This window comes from Vicugna pacos, chromosome 31 (genome assembly GCF_048564905.1).
Source record: "Vicugna pacos chromosome 31, VicPac4, whole genome shotgun sequence".
Taxonomy (NCBI): domain Eukaryota; kingdom Metazoa; phylum Chordata; class Mammalia; order Artiodactyla; family Camelidae; genus Vicugna; species Vicugna pacos.
The window spans coordinates 17857583-17879941 of record NC_133017.1 but is presented as its reverse complement, the minus strand read 5'-3'; the positions used below and the strand labels follow the sequence as shown (position 1 = coordinate 17879941).

At 47.1% G+C, this 22359-nt stretch overlaps 1 protein-coding gene across 2 annotated transcripts; it reads right to left on the bottom strand.

The window, feature by feature from the left end:
- Window positions 1–1250: 1250 nt before the first annotated feature.
- Window positions 1251–22302, bottom strand: TRIM35 (tripartite motif containing 35). Of its 2 annotated transcripts, XM_072952573.1 has the most exons (6): window positions 21799–22302; window positions 12228–12323; window positions 9603–9833; window positions 6429–6451; window positions 5492–5610; window positions 1251–3873 (listed from the first exon to the last, which is right to left on the bottom strand). In XM_072952573.1, exons 1-6 carry the CDS (start codon window positions 22231–22233, stop codon window positions 3296–3298), a joined length of 1482 nt encoding a protein of 493 aa, XP_072808674.1. In that variant the 5' UTR covers window positions 22234–22302; the 3' UTR covers window positions 1251–3295. The 2 variants fall into 2 exon arrangements, with proteins under 2 accessions (XP_072808674.1, XP_072808675.1); XM_072952574.1 differs by lacking the exon at window positions 12228–12323.
- Window positions 22303–22359: the final 57 nt, after the last annotated feature.

Below are 22359 nucleotides of genomic sequence, written 5' to 3'. Positions count from 1 at the left end.
AGTCAGGGAGCTCGGGGTACAGAGGCAGAGCTGGAAAATGATGAGCTGGGAAGCTGCCCCAGAGAAGTGTCCTCGGGCAGGCGGGAGTGGGGTCACTCAGGTGACGCTGTGAGGCTGACTGACGGTGCTGCTGCCAGATGCATGTGGGATGCGCTGAAAGGTGGGAGAGGCTGGAGAAGGAGAGGCTGCCTGGGGCACTGCCTCCACTCTGGATTTTGTCAGGAGCAGGAGAGTGACATGGGCACCGAGCGAGAGAAGGAGGCAAGGGTAGGAGGGTTCAGGGGAGAAAGGAACCGACTCTTGGTCCAGGGCTCCTTTGTCAATAGGACAACTGCCCACGCCCAGGCCAAGATCCAGAACTTGGAATCCGTCAGAGGTTCAATAAGAGTTCTAGGATACACAAGCAGCAAAAGGAAAGATAAATAAACTGGACATCATCAAAATTGGAACTTTTGTATTACAAAGGACACCTCCCAGAAAGTCAAGAGACAGAATAGGAGAAAGTTTTTGCACATCATATATCTGATAAAGGACTTGGATCTAGAATGCACAATGAACTCTTGCAACTCAGTATTAAAAAGGCAAATAACCCAGTTAAAAATGGGCAAAGGATCTGAAGCCAGTTCCCCTAAGATATACACAGGGAGAATAAGCACATGAAAAGACATGCCGTTATCATTAGGCATCAGGGAAATGCAAGTCAAAACCACAATGAAATACCACTTCACATCCACTAGGATGGCTAAATTAAAAGATGGACAGTAACAAGTGTTGACGAGGATATGGAGCAACTGGAGCTCTCATACGCTGCTGGTAAGACTGGAAGGTGGTATAGCCACCTTGGAAAACAGCCTGGCAGTCCCTCAGACGGTTAAACAGTGTTACCGTCTGATCCAGCAAGTCTACTCCTGGGTATGTACCCAAGAGAATGAAAAACACACGTCCACACAAAATCCTGTACACAAATGTTCATAGCAGCACTATCCATAATGGCAAAAAGTGTAAACAACCTAAATGTTTCCACCAATTGAAGAAAGAATAAATAAAATGTAGTCTATCCATATAATAGATTATCCAATAATAAAAACCCAAAATTTCAATATATGCTTCAAGATGAATGAACTTTTGCTTTGTGAGAGCAGTGAAAGGAAAATATCAGAAGAAAAAGTGGGCTTAAGCTCAAATATCACTTTTTATTTTTTTAAAAAGGGGCCTAGGGTATCCAAATTATCCTGTTGAAAAAAAAAAAACAAAAAACCTCTTCCAACATCTAAGGTGGAAATGAAAAACATTTTTAAAAGTTTATTACAACTAACAAAATAATTTCAGTCAAGATTTTTACATAGAAATTTTATTTTGATGGGCTAGATAAATACTTTATCATAGAAAGTGCACACTGGACTCGGATGCCTGGGCTCCAAAGTGCCTTGAGCTCTGATGAGCTGAGCCTTTGGATGGGTTGGCTCAGCTCACGTCAGTTCGCAGACATCCTCGCTACTCCCCTCCCTGCACCTGGTCCTCTTCACCTGGTGGCATCTCCTACCACGTCCCTCCCCGTGGCCCCCACCAATGTACACATCACATTTACAACCAATGTTTAGTTTTGGGTCATCATTTCTGTTTAAAATGTCTGTTTCTGTGAACTAGAAGACACAAGCGGGAGAAAGTTCGTGAGTCCTCGGTCAGGAACGTGCCCCAGTTCGAACACTGCTCCTACAGGAAATCATTTCCCTTTACAATGCTGTCCCGGACGTGGTGAGTTGGCAATTTAAAACTCTCTGCAGGCACGTGAGGAAGGAAAGCTGGAGGCACAAGTCTGCAGGCAGTAACGGCAGAGGCAGGAGAAATCAGGCTGAAAACACCAAAGGCAGCAGACCAGCGGGTTGAGGTCCCCAAACACAAGAGTGCTGTGGAACACCCTCCCCTCCCCCACTCCCAGCATCTCTCCAGATTGTGCCCTCCTCTCCCGACCTGTGTGAGAAGAATCCAGGGAAGGTCCCCCACACAATCACAGAAGGACAGCGCCCTCCAGACCTATGATCTCATTTGTAGATGAGGAAACTGAGGCCCAGAGAGGTAACGGGTCTAAACTGTGGTTTTTAAATTGTGTTTTTTAAGTGCTCTGGAACCTCTGTTCAGAGGAAATCATCCAATAATCCATAAATCATAGCTGATCTGATGGGCAGCCCTGCCACCCCCCACAACACACACACACACACACACAGCCCTGAATGGGCAGCCCTGCCACCCCCCACAACACACACACACACACACACACACATACACACACAGCCCTGAAGGGCCCCAGGGAGGCCCATGGAGCAGTTTTAAATACTAATATGAAGGGATGGATAGGCCAGGCCATGGGACCTGCCCAGAGCCATGGTAATGGTCCTGTATTAACTTTTTTCTACTTTTCTGTATTCTTAACACTCTGGCATCTGGGGCTCACTGACCATGGGGACACTGCCCTTCCCAGGGCTAGCAAAGTCCTGGAAACAGCAAACAACTCCCCTCTGAGCACACCTCTCGAATTCAGCCAACCTTTTATGTGCAGAGCTTTACCCCAACCACCTCCTTTACCAGGCTCTTACACTCCAGGCCAGTATCCCCCTGTCCCTATCATCCCTGGGCCACGTATCAGACAACAAGGGGCAGCCGCTATGCCCCAGGGCCTGTCAAAAGTGTTCCAACTCGCTGATCATCAACCCACCTGCCCCGTACCCTGTCTGGCCTGTTCCCTCCCATAAAAACCACAATAAGTCTTCCGCCTACACTTTCCCCTCACTCCTGCTGCCGCCCCCTGAGGACTCTGGTGCTTCCCCAGGTGGCCGCCCCACAGAAAGGTCCCTCTTCCTGGGAACTCTAAGTAACAAACTCATTTCACCAGCAGTCCTCTCCTGGTCTGCTGGCCTCACCACACTTGGAAAATGATAAAACCTACATTTATATAACAGACTCACTCTAGAAGCAAACGTTATCCCCAGAGACCTTAAAATTTGGATCAGAAAATGCACATCCAGAGGAGGCCACAATTTTGGAAAGAGCCTGACCAGGGAGGCACCTCCTGGATGATTTTCAAGTGTGGGTGGAGAAGGGACCAAAGATGAGGGAGGAAGGGAGGGGGGTGGCCCAGAGCCAGGGAAAAGAGAGGACAGGTCAGTAGGAAGATCCTGGCAAGAAAACAGGCAGTAGAGAGGTACCAAGGTGAGTGTGGCTTTGGGAAGGGACAGAAAGAAAACGGGACGGAGGCACGGGACCCGGGTAGGCAGCATCAGGCAGGCTGGGGCGAGCCTCAGCCATCCAGCTCCTCCTTGACCGTGATGTGCAGGGGGCAAATGCGCAGTGGCTCCGGAGGCCCGTCTCCCCGCGAGCCGCCCAGGTAGAAGTAGGGCCGCACCTCTCCGAAGCGGGCATGGAAGGTGTACAGGTGACAGTGGCGCTCTGCGTCGTAGAAGGACAGCTCGCCCTCCTCGCACTCCAGCTCCACGCGCAGGCGGCGCGGAATGGCGGGGACCAGAGGCGGCGTGGCGGGGTCTGACGTCACGCAGTGGTCCCCATCCACGCCCTGCGTGCGGCACACGTACCAGAAGCCCGAGCGCGTGTCGTGGTAGCAGCTGTGCGAGTGGCCCTCGGCGCCCGCGTCCTGGCGTGTGCGCACCACCCCCACGCGCCAGCTCGGCAGCGTCCCCAGGTCCACCTCCCAGGCGTGCGAGCCCTGCGACAGGACGCAGGAGCCCAGCAGGCAGGGCGCCGACGAGAAGCGCTCCGGGTTCTCCACCTGCACCCGGTAGCCGTGGTTGGTGACGCTGGTGAGGTCCTCGGACACGGAGAGCCAGCCGGCCGCGGTGTTGGGATCAAAGCTGAAAGGCACTGGGCGCAGAGCAGGAAGAAAGTGGGGAAGGTCGGCAAACCTGCCACCCCGCCCGGCTGCCACACCGGTGGATGCCTTCCGTCCCCCGTAACTGGCAGACTATGTCCCACCGGGACCCAGTGCACGGAGCAGGCTGCTCTGGGCTGAGGAGGGGTGTTGTCAGGGGTTAAAATATGCCCTGCAAAAAAACTATGCTGGAGTCTACATCCCCAGTACCTTAGGAGGTGACGTTATTTGAGAATAGGATGGTTGCAGACGTAATTATTTAAGATGAGATCAGACCAGAGTAGAGAGGGCCCTGAATCCAGTGACTGTTGTCCTTACCAAAAGAGAGAGAAATAAACACATACGCTGGGAAAGCCCTGTGATGCTGGAAGCACAGATCAAAGCGCTTCAGCTGCCAGCAAGGTCAGCGGTGAACACCAGAAGTCAGGAAGAGGCAGAGCAGGAGCCTCCCCTCCAGGTGTCAGAGGGAGCATGGCCCTGCCAATGTCCTGGCTTTGGATATCTAGCCTCCAGAAGTGAGAAAAAATTTGTCATTTTAAAGCATTCAGTCTCTGGTCCTTTGTTACAACAGACACAGGAAGCCATGCAGGCAGGAATCCGGATGCACACATGATGCCTGTGACATCTTAGAAAAGCTTGTAACGTGCCCCTGGGTCACTGACATTTCTCCCTGTAAAATCATGTCTCTGTTTGGGCTCCTACTACAAAAGTATCAGAGACTGGGTGGTTTAAATGACAGAACTGTACTTCTCACAGTTCTGGAGGCTGGAAGGCCGAGATCAGGGTGCCAGTGTGCTCAGGTTCTGGTGAGAGCTCTCCTTTTGGTTTAGAGATGCTCACCTTCTTGCTGTGTCCTCACACTAGGGAGGAAGAGAGAGAGGAAGCCAGCTCTCTATGTCTCTTCCTAAAAGGGCACTAATTCCATCAGAGGGCCCCATCCTTGTGACCTCTTCTAACCCTAATCACCTCCCAAAGGCCCAGCCTTCAAATTCCAATGCATGGAGGTTAGAGGATTGGGGGGGGGGGGGAACAACAACATAAACATTCAGTCCACAGCACATGACATAGTGACTTGTGTGGGCTGCAATCACCTTGGGAGAGGCAACTCTGAACTGAGGGGCTCTTTCATTATATACAAAATATGGTTCTAGGGGGGAAGATAAAGTTTGGTGGTAGAGAGCGTGCTTAGAGTGCACGAGGTCGTGGGTTCAATCCCCAGTACCTCCATTATAAATAAATAAACCTAATTACCTTCCCCTCTCTGCTAAAATAAAGTAAAAATAAAATAGTTGAACAAAAAAATTACTAAAAAAAAAATAAATAAAAATATACGGTTCTGAATAGAGAGAGAAGTTAGTTTCCTTTTTCTGAAGAGGTAGCCTAGTGTCAGGACCCAACAAGGAGGGAGTTCTGCCAGGAGAGGTTTGAGCAGTGGAGGGAGGAGTGGAACAGGGCACAGAGACCCACGTGAAAGAGGCTGGAGAAGGAACAGTGGGGGGATGTGGGGAGGAGGTCGATGGGGTGGGAAGCTGGAAGGAATGGGTTCAGTGGACTCTCTGCTTAGCACGAAGCCCTCCCCTGACTCTCAGACCTGCCCACGCCCCCACTCACCAGATTCGACACACATGACCATCTTCCTCCAGACGCGGTACTGCAGGGAGTCCAGGTACTTGCAGACGTCGATGAGCATGCCGGGCTGCACGGGCTCCGGCTCCATCGTGCAGAAGAGGCTGGGAAAGAAGAATTGGGCCTGGTGGGCAGGGCCAGGGCCATGCATCCTGGGCCAAACTGGGTCAGCTTGAAACAGGATTCCTTGCCTCAGGCCTATACCCACTGGTTGCCTTACCCAAGACAAACCTGGACTGGGCTCTGACAGGAGATGAATCAGAAGCCAACTGGGCGGTTCACACCCCTTCAGAATTCAGCACTCGGGCCCATCCTGCCCCCACTGGGATAAATATAAATAGGAGGTTCTCAGACATGGTTCCCATCCACGTGGGCAGAAATCACACTGTGCATCAGCTCAGAGGATATCTGAGTCAGTAGACACCTCTAGTCTTACAGTCGGAAGGTATCATTGGCCTTTGCTTGAATACCTCCAGGGACAGGGAACTCACTACTGCCCCAAGCACTCTCTTCCATCTTTGCACAGCTCTGACTGGGGCAGTTTTTCCTTATTCATCCCTGTGAGCCCAACAACCATTCACACAAACCAGTATGTCCTGAGGCTCTCAGAGGGAGGGGGCTGACAAGAAATGAGCTTAAAGGTTGGGCCAACCCCCAGAGAACTAGAAGCCCCAGGCAGGATGGCACTTTCTCTCCCCATGTAGTGGAAGATCATGTTCTACACTCAGGAAAGCAACACTGCATCAGCGCAAATCAGAAGTGGATGCCTTGTAGAGGGCTCTCCACCTGGCCGGTCCCAGCGCTCCCTCGGCAGGGCACCCAGCTCGCCTCACTGCCTGCCCGGCCCTGGAGCCACCTGAGTTTGCAGCCCTGGTATTTCTACCTCTTCATCCTCTCCTCTCCTCCAGCCTTGTCAACTTACCGGCGTTTTCGGCTCTTATGTTTCTGAAAGATAAAAAACAGAGACACAAACATAGACACAGAGAAAACATAAATTTCTGACCTCCAAAGGAGTCAAACATCCCGTGTTCATGGATCAGACGATTTAATATTGTTAAGATGGCAATAACCCCTTCCCCAAACTGATCTACAAATTAAATGCAATTCCTATTAAAATTACAGCTGGCTTATTTGCAGAAACTGATACACTGATCCTAAAATTCATATGGAAGGTCAAGGGACCCAGAATAGCCAAAATAATCTCGGAAAAAAAGAACTAAGTTGGTGGCTCACACTTCCAGACTTCATAACTTATTAGAAGCAATAGTAATCAAGACAGTGTGGTACAAACATAAGGACAGACATACAGATCAATGCTCATTGAAAGTCTAGCAATAATACAAGATCTAATGGTAGCTCACAGAGAAAAAAAATGTGACAATGAATATATATATATGTTCACGTATAACTGAAAAATTGTGCTGAACACTGGAATTTGACACAACATTGTAAAATGATTATAAATCAATAAAAAATGTTAAAAAAAAAGACAGAAAGTCTAGAAATAAACCCTCATGTGCACTATCATTTGTTTGTCAGCAAGGGTGCCAAGACCATTCCATGGGAAAAGAATGGTCTTCAAAAAATGGTGCTGGGACAACTGGGTATCTACATGCAAAAGAATGAAGCTGGATTTCCTAACTCCCACCATACACAAAAATTAATTCAAAATAGACCAAAGACGTAAATGCAGAGATAAAACTACAAAACGCATGACCTTGAGTCATGCATGAGATACAACACCAAGCACAAGAAGCAAAAGAAACATAGACAGAAAGAACTTCATGAAAATGGAAAAGTTTTGTGCATCGAAGGAAGTCCTCAAGAAAGTGAAAAGATAACCCACAGAATGGGAGAAAATATTTCTAAATCATGTATCTGATAAAGGTCTAGTAAGCATATTATATAAAAACACAATTCAACAACCAAAAGGTAAGCAACTCAAGTTTTAAAATGGGCAAAGGACCTGAATGTACATTCCCCCAAAGAAGATATACAAATGGCTAACAGGTACATAAAAACATCAGTAGCCACCAGGGAGATGCAAATCAAAACCACAATGAGATACCATTTTGCACCCATTACAACAGCTATGATCAAAAAAAGAAGGTAAGTGTTGTCCAGGATGTGGAGAAACCGCAATCCATATACACTGCTCAGGGGAATGTAAATGGTGCCGTTGTTAGAAAAACAGGCAGTTCTTCGAACAGTTAAACCGAGTCACCATATGATCCAGCAAATCTCCTCCCAGGTACATCCCCAAGAGAAATGAAAACACGTTCACACAAAAACTTCTGCATGAATATTTACGGCAGTATTATTTATATTAGCTAAAAGTGGAACCACCCAAATGTCCACCAATGGATGAATGGATAAAACAAACATAGTATATCGATCCACACAATGGACTATTCTCCAGCCATTACTGGTACATGCCACAACATGGATGAAGTTTCAAAACATTACGGTAAGTGAAAGAAGCCAGTCGCAAAAGGCTATGTATTGTATAATTCCACTTATGTGAAATGTCAAAATAAGCAAATCTATAGAGACAGAAAGTAGATTATCAATCGGTCAGAGCTGGTGGGGAGGGTAGCTAGAGGGTACAGGGTTTCTGTTTGTGAAGATGATAACATTCTAACATGGATTGTGGTGATGGTTGCACAATTCTGTGAATACACTAAAAGCCACTGAATTTACATTTTAAAAAATGGAATTACATGGTATGCAAATTATATCTCAGTTAAGCCGTTTTATATATCTCACAAAACCATCCCTGAAAGCACACTGGATACTGGGCAAGATTTCAATCTTTAGAACCCACCAAATAATTTATTACTTAGGGGCATTTTAGAGACATCTTAGTCCAAAGCTTTGTATGAGGCTGAGAACCCACAAAGGTCCCCAGCCAGGATGTGACATCCTGCCTGAATGGAGGATGTCCCTGTCCCCCCACTCTGCTCAGCAAAGACTCTCCTTTCAAAACAGCGAGTTCAGCTGTTCTCCAAGTAAAGGAGATACCTGGCCATTCTGATTTTCAAACTAGCTTTCAAGTTACAGAAACTTTATATAAAGACCCAGTAGGATGGAGGGTATAGCTCAGTGGTAGGGCACATGCTTAGCATGCACGAGGTCCTGGGTTCAATCTCCAGTACCTTCATTAAAATAAATAAGTAATAAATAAACCCGATTACTCCCCCTCCAGCAAAGTAAAACAAACAAACGCAAACAAACAGTGATTCACAGGAAGGAAAAGAGGAGCGGTGAAATCAATAAAAGGAAGAAAAGGAAATAAACTCAGTATTTTTTTAAAAGAAAGAATGGAGTCATCCTTTTCTTAAGACAATAAGAGAATACCAAAATATCATATTCAAATCAAAAATTTAAATAATTGCATAATTCTTAAAATAGTTCATTTTGTAGTCTTCAAAAAAAAAAAATCTCACAGCCCTGATCTAATCAGGAGAACACTCTACAGGACACCCGGCCGTACTCCCCAAGACTGCCAAGGTCATGAAAGACAGGGAAAGACTAAGAAGCCATCACAGAGCAGAGGGGACTAGGAGGCCCGACAGCCACACGCAATGCGGGACCTTGGACTGGATCCTGGGGCGGAGAGAGGACGTGAGGGAAGGCGCGGAGAAATCAACACAGGCTGGACCTTCGGTAACAACAGTGCGCCAGTGTCTGTTTCCTAGTCGGGACAACTGTGGCACCCGGCGACGTAAGGTGTTAACAGGGGAAACCGGCGCAGAGGTGCACGGGAGCACACGCTGCCATCCTCGCAACTTTTCCATAAATCTAAAAGTAGTCCCAAATGAAAGGTTTATCTAAAAAGTACTCCACTGTATTAAGATGGAGAAAGAGAGTGAGGAAGAGGAAGGGTAAGAGGAAGGGAGGGGGAGGAGGACGGCAGAGAGGCAGAGAGGGAGGAAGGACTCCGATTAGAATCAGTTCTTCCGCCTCCCGCCCCAGGCGGAGCACCTCCTCCCGAGGCTCCTCCAACCAGGTGTCCGGAAGCACGGAAGGCGGGGCTCCCCGCTGGCTCCCCAAACGTCTGGGCCCTGCCATCGAGTCCAGACGTCGAGGTCCTCACCATGAGAAAAGAGACGTCATCCTCCTTCATCTCCATCTGCAGGCGCTCGATCTCGTGCGCCAGAGCCTCGGTGTCCTCCGCGAGCTGCTTCATCTTCTCCTCGGCCAGAAGCTGCTTCTGCCTGGCCTCCTCGGCCATGGCGTCCAGGATGGCCTGCTCCTCCACCCTCAGGAACTCGCGGAGTTTGTCGAACTCCTGCCGGATCCGCCCTTCCAGCCAGGTAGCCTCCACCTGCAGCAGACAGCCGGCGGGAACCTCAGCCACCGCCGAGCCCAGTGGCTCCCAGATTTTTAGCAAAGGAGCTCTATTTGCAAAAGGAATCACACGTGGAACCTCAACAGATGCAATATAGATGCAGCTTTCGTAGCATGAATTTATAAATTTAAATTTAAAGTCAGTCAAACAGCACAGTGAGGTTGTTTTGGTAAATCAACGAAATAAAATCACTGCTTACGGATGACAACTATAGTCCTGTAACTTCCTCCACATACAGTATTCTGTACCCGGTTAGACTGCAATCGTGAGGGAAATACTGGCTCACAGAAATGAACTGTTGCAAATAGCAATGATTTTTAAAAATGATTTGCCTTCCAATTTTAGGACTTCAAATTTGTCTGATAGGCTTACCAAAAATAATAGTAGGAAGGATTTATTTTAAAACTGAATCAGTAATATGCACACTCCTAATCATAGCTACAAAAAGCATTTAAAATAATAGTTAAACAATGTCATAAATATACTCAAAGGAAAAGCAGAGAAGTATTTCTTATCTTGGGATGAGAAAGACCTTTCTTACCATGATGTGAAATTGAGAAGCCTCAAAGAGTGAGATAATTGGAAACATGAAAAAGTAAGAAGTTTTGAATGGCAAGAGACTACTAATAAAGTTAAATATATAAATACAATTCCAGGATAACTATTGGAAAAATAACTCGAATTGTGTGGTCCAGCAACAGCAGGTCAGTAACTCACATCTTTGGACTGAATATTTAATGTATGTTTATGGCTCTGACAATATGATGGCAAAGTGACTCACTGTAAAAGGAGAAATGACCCAAAAGAGGAGAAAACGGTTTCTTAAAAAAGAAATGACAAACTAGGGAAAATATTTCCTATGAAAAAACATGTGACAGGTTGTTATTAGTCTTCATCTACGAAGCGCTCTTATGAATCCACTAGGAGTAAAGACAAAAATTCCAAGACAAAGAATGTGAACTGGGATTCACAAGAAAAATGATCGATTATAAGAACAAAAAGAGAGGAAACAAGTGAGAGGTCCATCAACAAGGAGGTAAACAAATTGTAGTGTATGTTGTAAGCAGAGACAGCAGGTGAAATAATGAGCTAGAATTAAATGTCATATAGATGTACATGACGTGATATCTCTCATCTACCTGCTGTAATATGGGTGAAAAAGACAAGCTGTGGAATGGCAGGTAGAATCGGGTTTGAAAATACACATAATAATGTTGTTTGTTATGTATGGGTACATATATGTGTTGCAAGTCTAAAATGACCAACAGAAATAAACATCACCGTGAGCACGAAAAAAAAAAGAAATGCAAATGGCTATGACACTTGTAAAAGGACGTACAAATTTACTAATAACCAAGGAAATGCACATGAAGAAAGATGGTCTTGTTGAAATACTGGCGTGAAGACTGCACAGTGGGAACGTGAAATCTGGGATGGTTCTTATCACACAGGAAGACAAAAAACAGAGCAGAGCGGGCAGGAAACCCAGCTAGTGCCAAGTCAAGTCAATCCACCCTCGCTGCTGGCAGCCTCTCAATAAAGCGGTAAACGCAAAACTTTCACTTCTCATCCACCTGGACTGACTGGGCTTAGAGTAAAAGCATTAAGTAAGCTGGAATCCTGGGAGCTTTGCACCTGACCCTGTGAGAATTCCACAGCCCCAGGGGGTGAGGGGCAGACCAGTGCTATCACTTGGACATATGGACACTCCGCAAGTGTCCCCACTGCATCCTGCACCAGGCCAGCTGGGCAGATGGCACAGGCCAAGTTCAAGAGGAGATGAAGCTGAGGGGCAGACAGGGGCTGGCTGAGAGATTTGGAGGCCATGGTGAGGAGTCTGGCGGGATGGAAGCCACTGGGCAGTCTGAAGCAGAGTGACACAATTGATCCATTTTTCTAAAAGCTAAGCCCATTCCACGGAGCATGGATTGCAGTGCAAGGGCAGAAGCATGGGACCCAGGTGGGAGGCCAGAGAAATGATGGTGCCCTGGGCCAGGACAATGGCAGTGGAAAGGGAGTGTCAGGGGACATGGTATACTCTGGAGATGTGGCTGGACGTGGGGAGTGAGAACAGGGGCATCGCCGGCTTGGGAACCCGGCGAGGTGGTGCAGCGTGGCTAAGCTGTCAGTCTGACACCACGGCGCAGATGGCACAGGGGCTTTGGAAGCCGCTCCACAGCTGCTGGCGCAGCTATGCCCAGGTGTTTAAAGAGGCCACACAGCCACAGTCAGCATCAGACGGCCGTGCTAGGCCATCAGGGCTGAAGGACAACTCTGGGGCAGCAGCCATGGCCAGGGCAGCCCACCCCCACTTCTCCCCCGACTGCCCTGGGTATCCCCATCTCCCCGCTTAGCCCCGCCCTCACGCACCTGATTGTGCTTGGCAATGGCCTCATAGGAGCGCCGCATGGCCCAGAAGGCCTTGGCTTTCTCCCGCAGCGCGTGCTCCATGTTCCTGCACTTGGCCTGCCAAGAGGGATGAGAAGGAGGCGGGGAGGCAGGTTAGGGCGGAGGCAGGGCAGGGAGGCAACACACCACATTACAGCTGGAGCTGCACATCGACGCAGGTATCACTCAACCACATTTACTGAACTAGGTCCGACCTCATGCTGCGGGACACAGCCCTGACCTTGAACCTGAGGTCCTATGGCAGAGAGGATCTCAGATAGCCTCTAACCCAGCCCCTTTGTTTTCAATTAAACTTTGTATTTTGAGATTATTGTAGATTCACATAGGAAATAATGCAGAGAGGTCACATGTACCCTTCACCCAGTTTCCCCCAGTGGGAACATCCTATAAAACCATTGTCTATCACACCTCCAGGATACTGACATTAATACAATTAGCTACTCTTACTCAGATTTCCCCAGTTTTACTTGCGTGTGTGTGTATTTCTATGTAATTTTATCACATGCAGGTCTGCGTGTCTACCACCACAGGTGAGATACACAACAGTCCAGTTACCACAAAGATCCCTCTTGTTGCCTGGTTATAATCACGCCCATCTTTCTTTTCAAGATTGTTATATAAGTGGCACCACGCAGTATATACCCTTGAGGGATCATCTTTTGTGGCTCAGCATCATTCTCTGGAGGTTCAGCCAGCTTGTGTGTCTATCCATAGTTCTTTCTTTTTTATTGTTGAGTAGCATTCCATGGTATGGATTTTTGTTTTTTGTTTTTGCTTTTTTAAACTGAAGTATAGTCAGTTTACAATGTGTCAATTTCTGGTGTACAGCATAATGTCTCACTCATATAAATACATACATATATTCATTTTCATACTCTTTTTCATTATAGGTTACTGCAAGGCATTGAATATAGTTCCCTGTGCTCTATAGTACAAACTTGTTGTTTAGCTATTTTATATATAGTAGTTAGTATCTGCAAATCTCAAACCCCCAATTTAACCCTTCCCATCCCTTTCCCCTCCGGTAACCATGTTTGTTTTCTATGTCAGTGAGTCTGTTTCTGTTTTGTAAGTAAGTTCATTTGTGTCTTTTTAGATTCCACATATAGGTGATATCATATGGTATTTTCCGTTCTCTTTCTGACCAGCCCCTTCGTTTTGTAACTGACACAGATGGGGAGACAGGGCTGAGGAGGTAAAGGGACCTGTTCCCTCCTAGGCTGGTCCCAGGGCAGCACCGAAGGGCATCCTGCTCAGCCCGCAGCTGGTGCAGGCTGGGCTGTGAACCAGAGCTCCGTGCCCAACCGTAAAGACTGCTCACAGGCTCCCTTCGCGACTTTCTGAGCTGAACTGGTCTGCAGTCACGGAAGAACAGATCTGATCATGAGGTTGACCCAGTTCTTCCCAGAGGGCCTTATCTAAACCACAGTCGTCCCTTGGTAACTGAGGAAGACTCCGTGGATACCAAAGTCCAAGGATGCTAAAGTCCCTTATATAAAAATGGCACAGTATTTGTGTAAAATGCTACACAAGTAGTTTAAGTACAGTGTAAGTGCTATGTAGATAGTTGCTAGAGTGGCAAATTCAAGTTTCATTTTTTGGAACTTGCTGGATTTTTTCCCTGAGTATCTTTGACTCCCCCCTTAGTTAAATCAACAGACGTGGAACCTCCAGCTACAGAGGGCCGACTGTACATGTCCCCCCACCTCCCTGCCTTATTCCAATATTCTAGTAGTGCTTGGATCGTGCAAAATACTTTAACCAGCAGATTCAAATATTTCTGGTTTAGTTTTTTAAACGTTTACCATTGTTCTGATCTCCTTGGACTCCTAGAGGAAACACTGCTAGTTTTGGGTTGGAGTCCAACCTTTTGTATCCTAGGCCAAGCATTTGCTTTCCATCTTTTATTCTTTTCTCTCTACATTCTGAGAAAGCTTTTCAAGTTTTTTCCCCCCTTTGGAAAAATAACAATTCTAATAGTATGTTATAAATGACTACCAAATATCGAGCATTTACTATGTGCCAGGGACTATGCTAATTTCTTTACAAATTACATCACATAATCATCACATTATCCCTAATAGGAAATAATTTTATTAGCCCCATTTTACAGATGAATAAAACTGAAGCACAGAAAGGGGAAGCAACTAGCCCAAGGGCACACAGCTAGCATGTGCAGAGCAAGGACGTAGACCCAGACAGTGGTGGCAAGCAGCCCCTAAGACAGGCCCCAGTGATCTTCTCTCCTGTGAAATAAGAAAGTTGTTGTTTTAAGCTGCTAGATTTGGGGAATGATTTGTTATACACACTTGTCCTCAAAAGCCTCATCCCCACCGGGGCCTGATTTAGATGATGAGATTCTGGACTTTGAGCTGATGCTATAATGGGATAAGATATTTGGGGAACCTGGGAGGGGGTGAGTGTACACCGCATGTGGGAGGGACATCAATCACTGGGGCCAGAGGGCCACTGAGGGAGGCAGACTCTAAAATGGCCCCACCTCCTGGTACTCAGGCCCTGGTGGAATCCCCTCCCGAGGGGCTGGACCTAGCCGCTTGCTTCTAACCAACAGAATATGGCAGAAGTGATATATTCTTTTCTGTCTTGCTTTTGTAACATGAGGTTTGCAGGATTCAAATACATAATTGTGTGAGTTTACCCATTCGTTGTCGCATTGTATCTCACCATATAAACATACTATAATCAAGCATCCATTCCACTGTTAATGGGCAGCTGGGTCATTCACAATCTTTGAGTAACACAAGTAGTATGAATATTCTTGTTCCGGTCTCCTGGTGCACAAGTGCACCGGCTCTTCTACAAAACATTCCTAGGGGTAGAATTGCTGGGTCACAGGAATGTGTATCTTCAACTTTAGTAGATAAAATGCCAAACTTTTTTCCAAAGCAGGTGTACCAATTTATACCACAGAAGCCACAATAATGAAAAATGTTTATTAACCATTTGGATCTTTATTTTAAAATACCTGTTACTAAAGTCTTTTGACCTTTTTTCTATTGAGCTGCCTGCCATCTTCCTACTGGTGTGTAAGGATTTATTACAAACACACAACATGTCTTTTACGGATCTTATGTATAATAAGTATCTTCTATCCTCTTGCTAACATTTCTTAATTTCAGTGTAGTCCAATGTATCAGTATTTTCCTCTGGAATTAGGGCTTGTTGGTTTTGTTTAAAAAATACCTCCTTACCCTGAGGTCATAAAGTTAATTTCCTATATAATTTTTTTTTCAAAGCTTTATGACTTTCCTTTCACATTTGGGTCTAGAGCAGATACCTGAAGTTTATTTTGTGAATGGTGTGACCAGGCCACTTGTTGTCCCAGAACCACCACTTAAGAACACTGCCATTCCCCACTGGTCTGAAGGCCACCTCTGTTATTCATCACATACACATCTGGGTCTCGGTTCCCCCATCTGTTTACCCTTATTCTTACCAGTATCACAGTCTTAATTTCAGGAACTATAACACAAACTGACATCTAATAAATAGCTCCTAGGAATGCTTTGGCAATTCTTGGCCCTTTGAACTTGCATGTAAATTTTAAAATTAGTTTGCCAAATTCCACAAAATAATCATGTTGGGGTTCTGACTGGGATAGAACTAACTCTACAGATCAGTTTGGAGATAACTGACATCTTTAGATACTGCCTTCTAGTCCATGAATATGGTATATCTTGCCACTTGGTCTCCTTTAATGTCATTCAACAAAGGTTTATATTATTACCGGCCAGAGATCTGCACACCTTTTGTCACACTTATTCCCAGATACCTGATTTTTTATACTATTGTTAAGTGTTTTTTTCATTTTCTATTTGCTATTGATATACAGAAATACAATTGATTTTTACTCTTTATTTTGCAACCAGCATTCTGTCTAAACTCATTTATGTAACTATAATTATCTGTAGCACCTTTTTATTTTCTATGCAACAGAAACTTCTATACAGATGCAATCATACTGTCTGCATACAATACCTGTGTTGCTTCCTTCTTTCCAAACCTTATGCCTTTTATTCCTGACTTACTTTATTAGCTAGGATCTCCAATACAAAACTGAATAGAAGTGGTCATAATAGGCATTCCTGCCTTTTTCTTGATCTCTGTAAGACAATGCTAAACGTTTCACCATTAAATACAGTATTTGCTATAAGTTTTCTGGTAGATTAATGAAGCTACTTTTATTCCTAGTTTGCTAACTTTTTTCAATCACAGGATACTGAATTTTATCAAATGCATTTTTACTCTAATGACTTCATCACATTTAAGTGGCACAGAACTGGATTTTGTTTTCTTACGCAGTCGGACAGCTGTTGTCATTTAGCTGGAGTATTCAATGTAATTGCCACTACAGCTGCATTTTTGTTTACCTTCTCTTCTGTGCCATTTGTCCTGCTTGCTCAATATATCTTTTTCTCCCTTTCTTGCCTTTTTAAAGATTTACTATGCATTTTTTATTCCACTTTTCCCCCTTGTATACATTTAGTGGTTAACCTACAAACTACTACAGGTAAAAAGTATGAATTCAAAGGACTCTAAACAATGTATTTTTCATGGTTGCTTCTGATATTCTGATTTTAACACTAAACATACTTGTGTCACAACTGGACCCACCATTCAGGGCCCTGCATGGAATCCAAGGAGTACCTGACATAGCAGAGATGGCTGGGTCACTAGTGGGGGCTCTGGTGCGAAGCTTAATCCAGACAAACATGGGGTCACCACTGCCCTGGATGGAGTTAAGTGGCCCATGACACGTTTGGAGCATCACCCAGGCCCCAGGCCCAGCTAAAGAGCACTGATTTTGGCTTCAAATTATAACATTCAAGTGCGGGAGCACATTCCCGGGTTAATAAGTTGCAGGGCTGCAATGCAGAAAATCGCTAAAAAACAGCAAGACACACCTTGCTTATCTTAGCGTAGGCTGTTAGCTGTAGGGCTGCTTCTGCTTCTTGGAAAAACATTACCTTCTACCCTTGCTGAAAAGAGCAGGGCATTCTTCGCTTATCTAGCTAGATCTTGATGCTTATGGGGCCTTCATACCTGCCGGGTTTCCATTGTGATTGTATACTCCCTAAACATTGTAAACTTCTCCCTGAACATACGCATTAAGACTAATGTTTCTGCTTTTCACAAAACTGCTGATCTGCATGCCTGCAGGTACACCATGCCCCTTACACGGTCCTATGATGTGTTTTACCTCCATCCTTTGTCTGACTGTTCTCAATAAATACAAGAGCTTTGGGGAGTTGGAGCTGGTCTCCCTCTCACTCTCTTGACTTGATAAAGTCTCCAGTAATTCATTCATTGGACAAAGCCGGCATTCAAGACATTCAAGATTACCTAAATTATAAACACACACAAAATAGGAAGTTTTTATTTACACTAAAGGATTCAGAATGTGATTATATAGTCTAGTTTTCTTTTTAAATTACAATTTGATTCCTTAAGCAGCAAATTAACGCCCTAAGAATTTTACAAAATTGTTTATCCAAAATATCTGTGAGTACAAGTGTTATGTGATGTAACAGAAAATGGAAAGGGTGCAAGGAAGAGAATAAGTATTATTTCCCAAAATTGTCACACCACCCTTTCAAGTACTTATCAAAGTGCTAGAGTGATACCTGCAGCCAGGGCTGTCCGGCCCAAGCCAGGTTTTCTGGCCTTTGAGGTCCTATATGCACTCCTGCTTCTGACCAGGTACCACCTGCTTCACCCAACTATCCCAAGGTGGCTTGAGAAGTCTCGCAGGCCCCCTTCATTTCCTCCAAAAGCTGCTCTGATTTCCCCAGTAGAGTTCAGTTGCCTCTCTGTGGACCCCTCTACCACCATACTTCCTACTTTGCATAATTGCCTCACTTTCCTGGAAAGGCTGCAGGCTTCCTGGGGATAGGTCCTGATGCCAAGGTCCCCTCACCAAGCACATGGTGCTCCATAAACTGCAGACAGAATGAGGCTTGCTCCGCAGAGTTAAGAGACTTTCATGCACCACACATCCCCGGGTCTCAGCACAAAGTACATGCTCAACTAACTCTTTGCTGGGTCAACAAGTGCCCTGGGCATCCACATTCTCTCCACTACACCACACGGCCTCCTGGACCCAGAGCTAGGAGGCCGGATCTGTATCTTGTTGTTGTCACTGACCACTGGCGAGAACTTTGGCAACAGCTCTTCCTCTCTCAGTCAGCCAGGCTCCACACTTTAAAGATAAAGGCACAAAGGGGCCTTGGCCTCTCAAATTCTACCATAAAAGTAAAGAATGCAGTCTTCTCTGTCCATGCTTACAGAGCCCATCACCAGGATTTCCTGGCATCTGTCTCCAGGTTGTGTTATTTCTCCTCCATTATTTCAGACATTTGTTTCCAGCAGCTAAGAGCTTTGGCACTTGGCCACCCAGGTTCAAATCCCAGCTCTTCCACTTAGTAGTGGGTGATCTAGAGCAAGTTCCTTAACTTCTCTGCACCATGGTTTTCTAATCTGGAGGAGCAGGGAGGGTGGTAGAGTGCATGCTTAGCACACACAAGGTCCTGGGTTCAATCCCCAGTACCTCCATTAAAAAAAAAAAAAAAAGAAGTATGAACATGAGAAATGAGAATACTATCTAACTCAGAGGATGGCTGTGAGGATCCAGCAAGTCAGTCCATGGCCAGTGCTTACAAGAGTGTATCAGGCACGTGCTGGCTCTTGTTATTATTAAGTGCCACTGAATGCCAGGTCACCTACCCTTCCGCCTGCTTATTTTCTAGGTTTCTTAGATGGACAGCATAAATGCTCCTGGGACAACTTGATCTCGTTCAGAATGCTTTCTTCCCCAACTCTAATGTGTGACTTACATGGCAAAAAGGACTTTGACAATGTGATTAAAATATGGATTTTAAGATGAGGAGATTATTCCAATGGTCCCCAGCAGCCCCATGGAATCACAAGGGTCCTTACAAGAGGAAAGTAGCAGAGTTAGTCAGAGAAGACACCTGGAAGCAGAAGTTGAGATGATGGACTTTGGAGATGGCAGCAGGGGCCTCTAAAAGCTGGACCAGGCAACAAAATAAATTTTCTCCTCGCCTCCAAAAGGCATGGAACCCAGCAAACACCTTGATTTGGGGACTTCTTACCTCCACAGCTGTAAGATAAAACATCTATGCTGTGTTAAACCACTAAGTTTGTGGCAACTTATTACAACATCAATAGGCAACTAATTCACAACCTCATAGGGTCTTGTGAGAATTAAGTTATCGACAAGTAAGCACTTAAGAGTGCCTGGTACACAGTAAGTGCTCAAAGTGTTGGCTGGTATAACTGTTATTTTTGCTGAGTTCCTCATATGGCTGTGAAAGTCATCTTTCTAAAGCACACATCTCATCACAAAACCCCTATTTACAAGCGTCCAGGGCTCCCCCACCAACACACACAAAGGAAATCCCATCAGCCCCTCTGGCCTTCCCCCCAGGGCTCCCCCCACAACCACCACCTACTCCAAACATCCAGAACTACAACCTGCCTGTTTGCCGGCTGCCCTCCCCCACTACGCTGTGAGCTCCACGGGCGGGGCTCTGGCTTCCTGACCTCTGCAGCCGCAGCACCCAGGACAGGTGCCGGTGCACAGCTGTCCTGTACACGAGTGAGCGCCACCCGGCATCAGGCTGAGCACACTCCTCAGCTCTTTCTGGACTAGACTCCCCTCCTCCTCAGACATCGCCCTGAGTGTTCATCGATCTGACAGCACTGTTCCTCTGCTGAAAAACCTCAACTGTCTTTAGGATAAAGGTCGAGCCTCAGGGCCTCCTGGCCTTCTGTATCCATCCTCATTCCTTTTCACTACTTTGAAATTCTCTCAGTGCCTCCCAAGTCAGGCCGCCCTGCTTCAGGACCCTTACACGTGCCTCTACCCCCCAACTGAAATACCCTCCCGCACTCCCTTCACCTGGCTAACACCGCCTCCTCCCTCAGGCCTCTGCTTGAAGCCACCATGAAGGTCTGACTTGTTTATCTTGTGGTCCTGCAGTGTCCCCAGGGCCTAGCAGTAAAAAGCATCTACTGAATAAACAGAAAGGTGTCATTAGATGGTACACGCTTCCTGGCACCTGGCTCACTGACCTTAAATCCTGGCTTACTGACCTTAAATCCTGGCTTAGCCCAGACCTGGGGGTTCTGCCTTAGTGCTCCAGTCCTTGACCCCCTGCCCATCTTCCAATCTATACCTCTGCCAGCCCCATGGTGATTTGTCATGACGGTACCCCCTACCTCGACCCCAGCCCCCAAAACGCCCAGCACTTACTTCGGCTGCTCCAAATCAGGACCTGGCGCTTCTGCCAGGGGAAATGAGAAGAAACCATTGCTGTGGACCACCGTTAAACAAATAAGGTGACAGCAGTTATAGGCTCATTCCATTGGCAAGTTCAAACAAGCGAATGGACGACAGCCCCTTCGCCCGAACTTTGTCAAAAATGTGTATGGAACGGTAATCAATTTTTGACATCTCTTAAGAAAGGCATTAAAGCAAACTCATTAAAACAGTGTCTGGAGACCAGGCATTGAGGGTTCTTGCAGTACCTCCTTTTTGATACACTCAGCTTCAGACCAGCTGTTCTCCAAACTGTGGGCCTGACCTGCGTATTAGTAGGTATTAATAGGTGATGAAATAAATTATAGTGTTTCACACCTTGTGCAATGTTTAAAATCAAACGACAGAAAATGCCATAGTACAATATACATTTTCACAGAACTTTTGTTTCAACTGAAACAGAACACCATGCATCCATATGGGTGTTCTGGGTCACCACTGAAAAAATATTTCTTACTATAGGCTAGCTAAGGTCAAAGATTTTTTAACTCCTGAGCTGGCTAATCCTTACTTCCTGATCATTTTCCCTTCCTATACCAAAAAATTCTCCATGTTAGTTTTGCCCTACAAGTTGCTCCTCCCTCTATTTATAGCCACTGGAACTCTAGGCGTGGGGATGCTGAGAAAGTGATGGAAAATACACCCGCTGACCTCCCCACAGCTACACAACACATTGGGCCAGATCGGGAAGGGATGGAGGCGGGGGGGGGGGGGGGGAGCTAAAGGCTCCATATCCCAGCCAGGTCTTGGGGTGCTGCACCTCTACCCTGAGTGTGCCCAGTTCCAGGGTTCCTGGGCTTACCCACACCTTGTTCCTACCGGCCCCACCCGGCTGGTAGAAAAGGTGCGTGGCCTCAGCCCTTCAGAGGTGGGCGGGACTGTCTTGAGAACACCCTACAACCCCAGTTCTCACAATTCCTGTTGACATTCTCTCTTCTCCCATCTCAGGCCTCCTGGGCTAGCCCTGATGAAGAAGGCAGCCTCTGCGGGTTACCAGAGTCAGGGAGTAGGGGCCCCGAGGAGGCAGCAGCCAGCTGGCAGCAGGAAGAGAGGCAGGACCGGGCACACCCAGCTCTGGCCGGCTGGAGTGGCGGGAGCAGCGGGGTCGGGGATGCTGGGTTCCAGTCCACGTGCGCGCTCGGCCACCTCCCGCACCCGGGTCGCGCTTACCCGAAAGTCGTGGGCAGTGTCCTTCACCGGCTGCACGCGGTGCCCCTGGTGCCGGGGGTCGGCCTGGCACGAGCAGCACAGCAGCTCCTTGTCCTCGAGGCAGAAGAGGTTGAACTGGCCGCGGTGCAGGCGGCAGAGGCGCGGGGAGCGGTGGCCTGTCCAGCGCGCGCCCTCGGCCTCCTCGCGCAGCAGCTTCTCCACCAGGTTGTTGAGGGTGTGGTTGGTGCGCAGGTCGCCGGGGGCCGCGCGGTCCTTGCACACCGGGCAGGTAGGGGCCACCTGCACCTCCCAGCAGCGGGTCACGCACCCGCGGCAGAAGTTGTGGCCGCAGCGCAGAGTCACGGCGTCGCGGAAGGGGTCGTAGCAGACGGCGCAGAGCAGCTCCTCCTTGAAGGAGCGAGAAGGCCCGGGGGACACGGCGGGGCTCGGCTCCATCGCCCCAGCCGCCGGCTCCCGCTCCCGCAACTTTAGCTCCGGCCCCTCCCACCCGCCTCGCGGCTCCCGGGGACCCGGCGGTGAGCGGAGCCCAGCCCCTTCCCCTCGGAGCGCTGAGCGACAGCG

Excerpts from the sequence above, each read along its gene's own strand:
- TRIM35 (XM_072952573.1), bottom strand. The coding sequence starts at position 22,233 with ATGGAGCCGAGCCCCGCCGTGTCCCCCGGGCCTTCTCGCTCCTTCAAG. Across the intron at positions 12,324-21,798 it reads ACACTGCCCACGACTTTCGG|GCCAAGTGCAGGAACATGGA; the intron begins GTAAGCGCGACC and ends CCCTCTTGGCAG. Across the intron at positions 3,874-5,491 it reads GGTCATGTGTGTCGAATCTG|TGCCTTTCAGCTTTGATCCC; the intron begins GTGAGTGGGGGC and ends CTCTGCGCCCAG.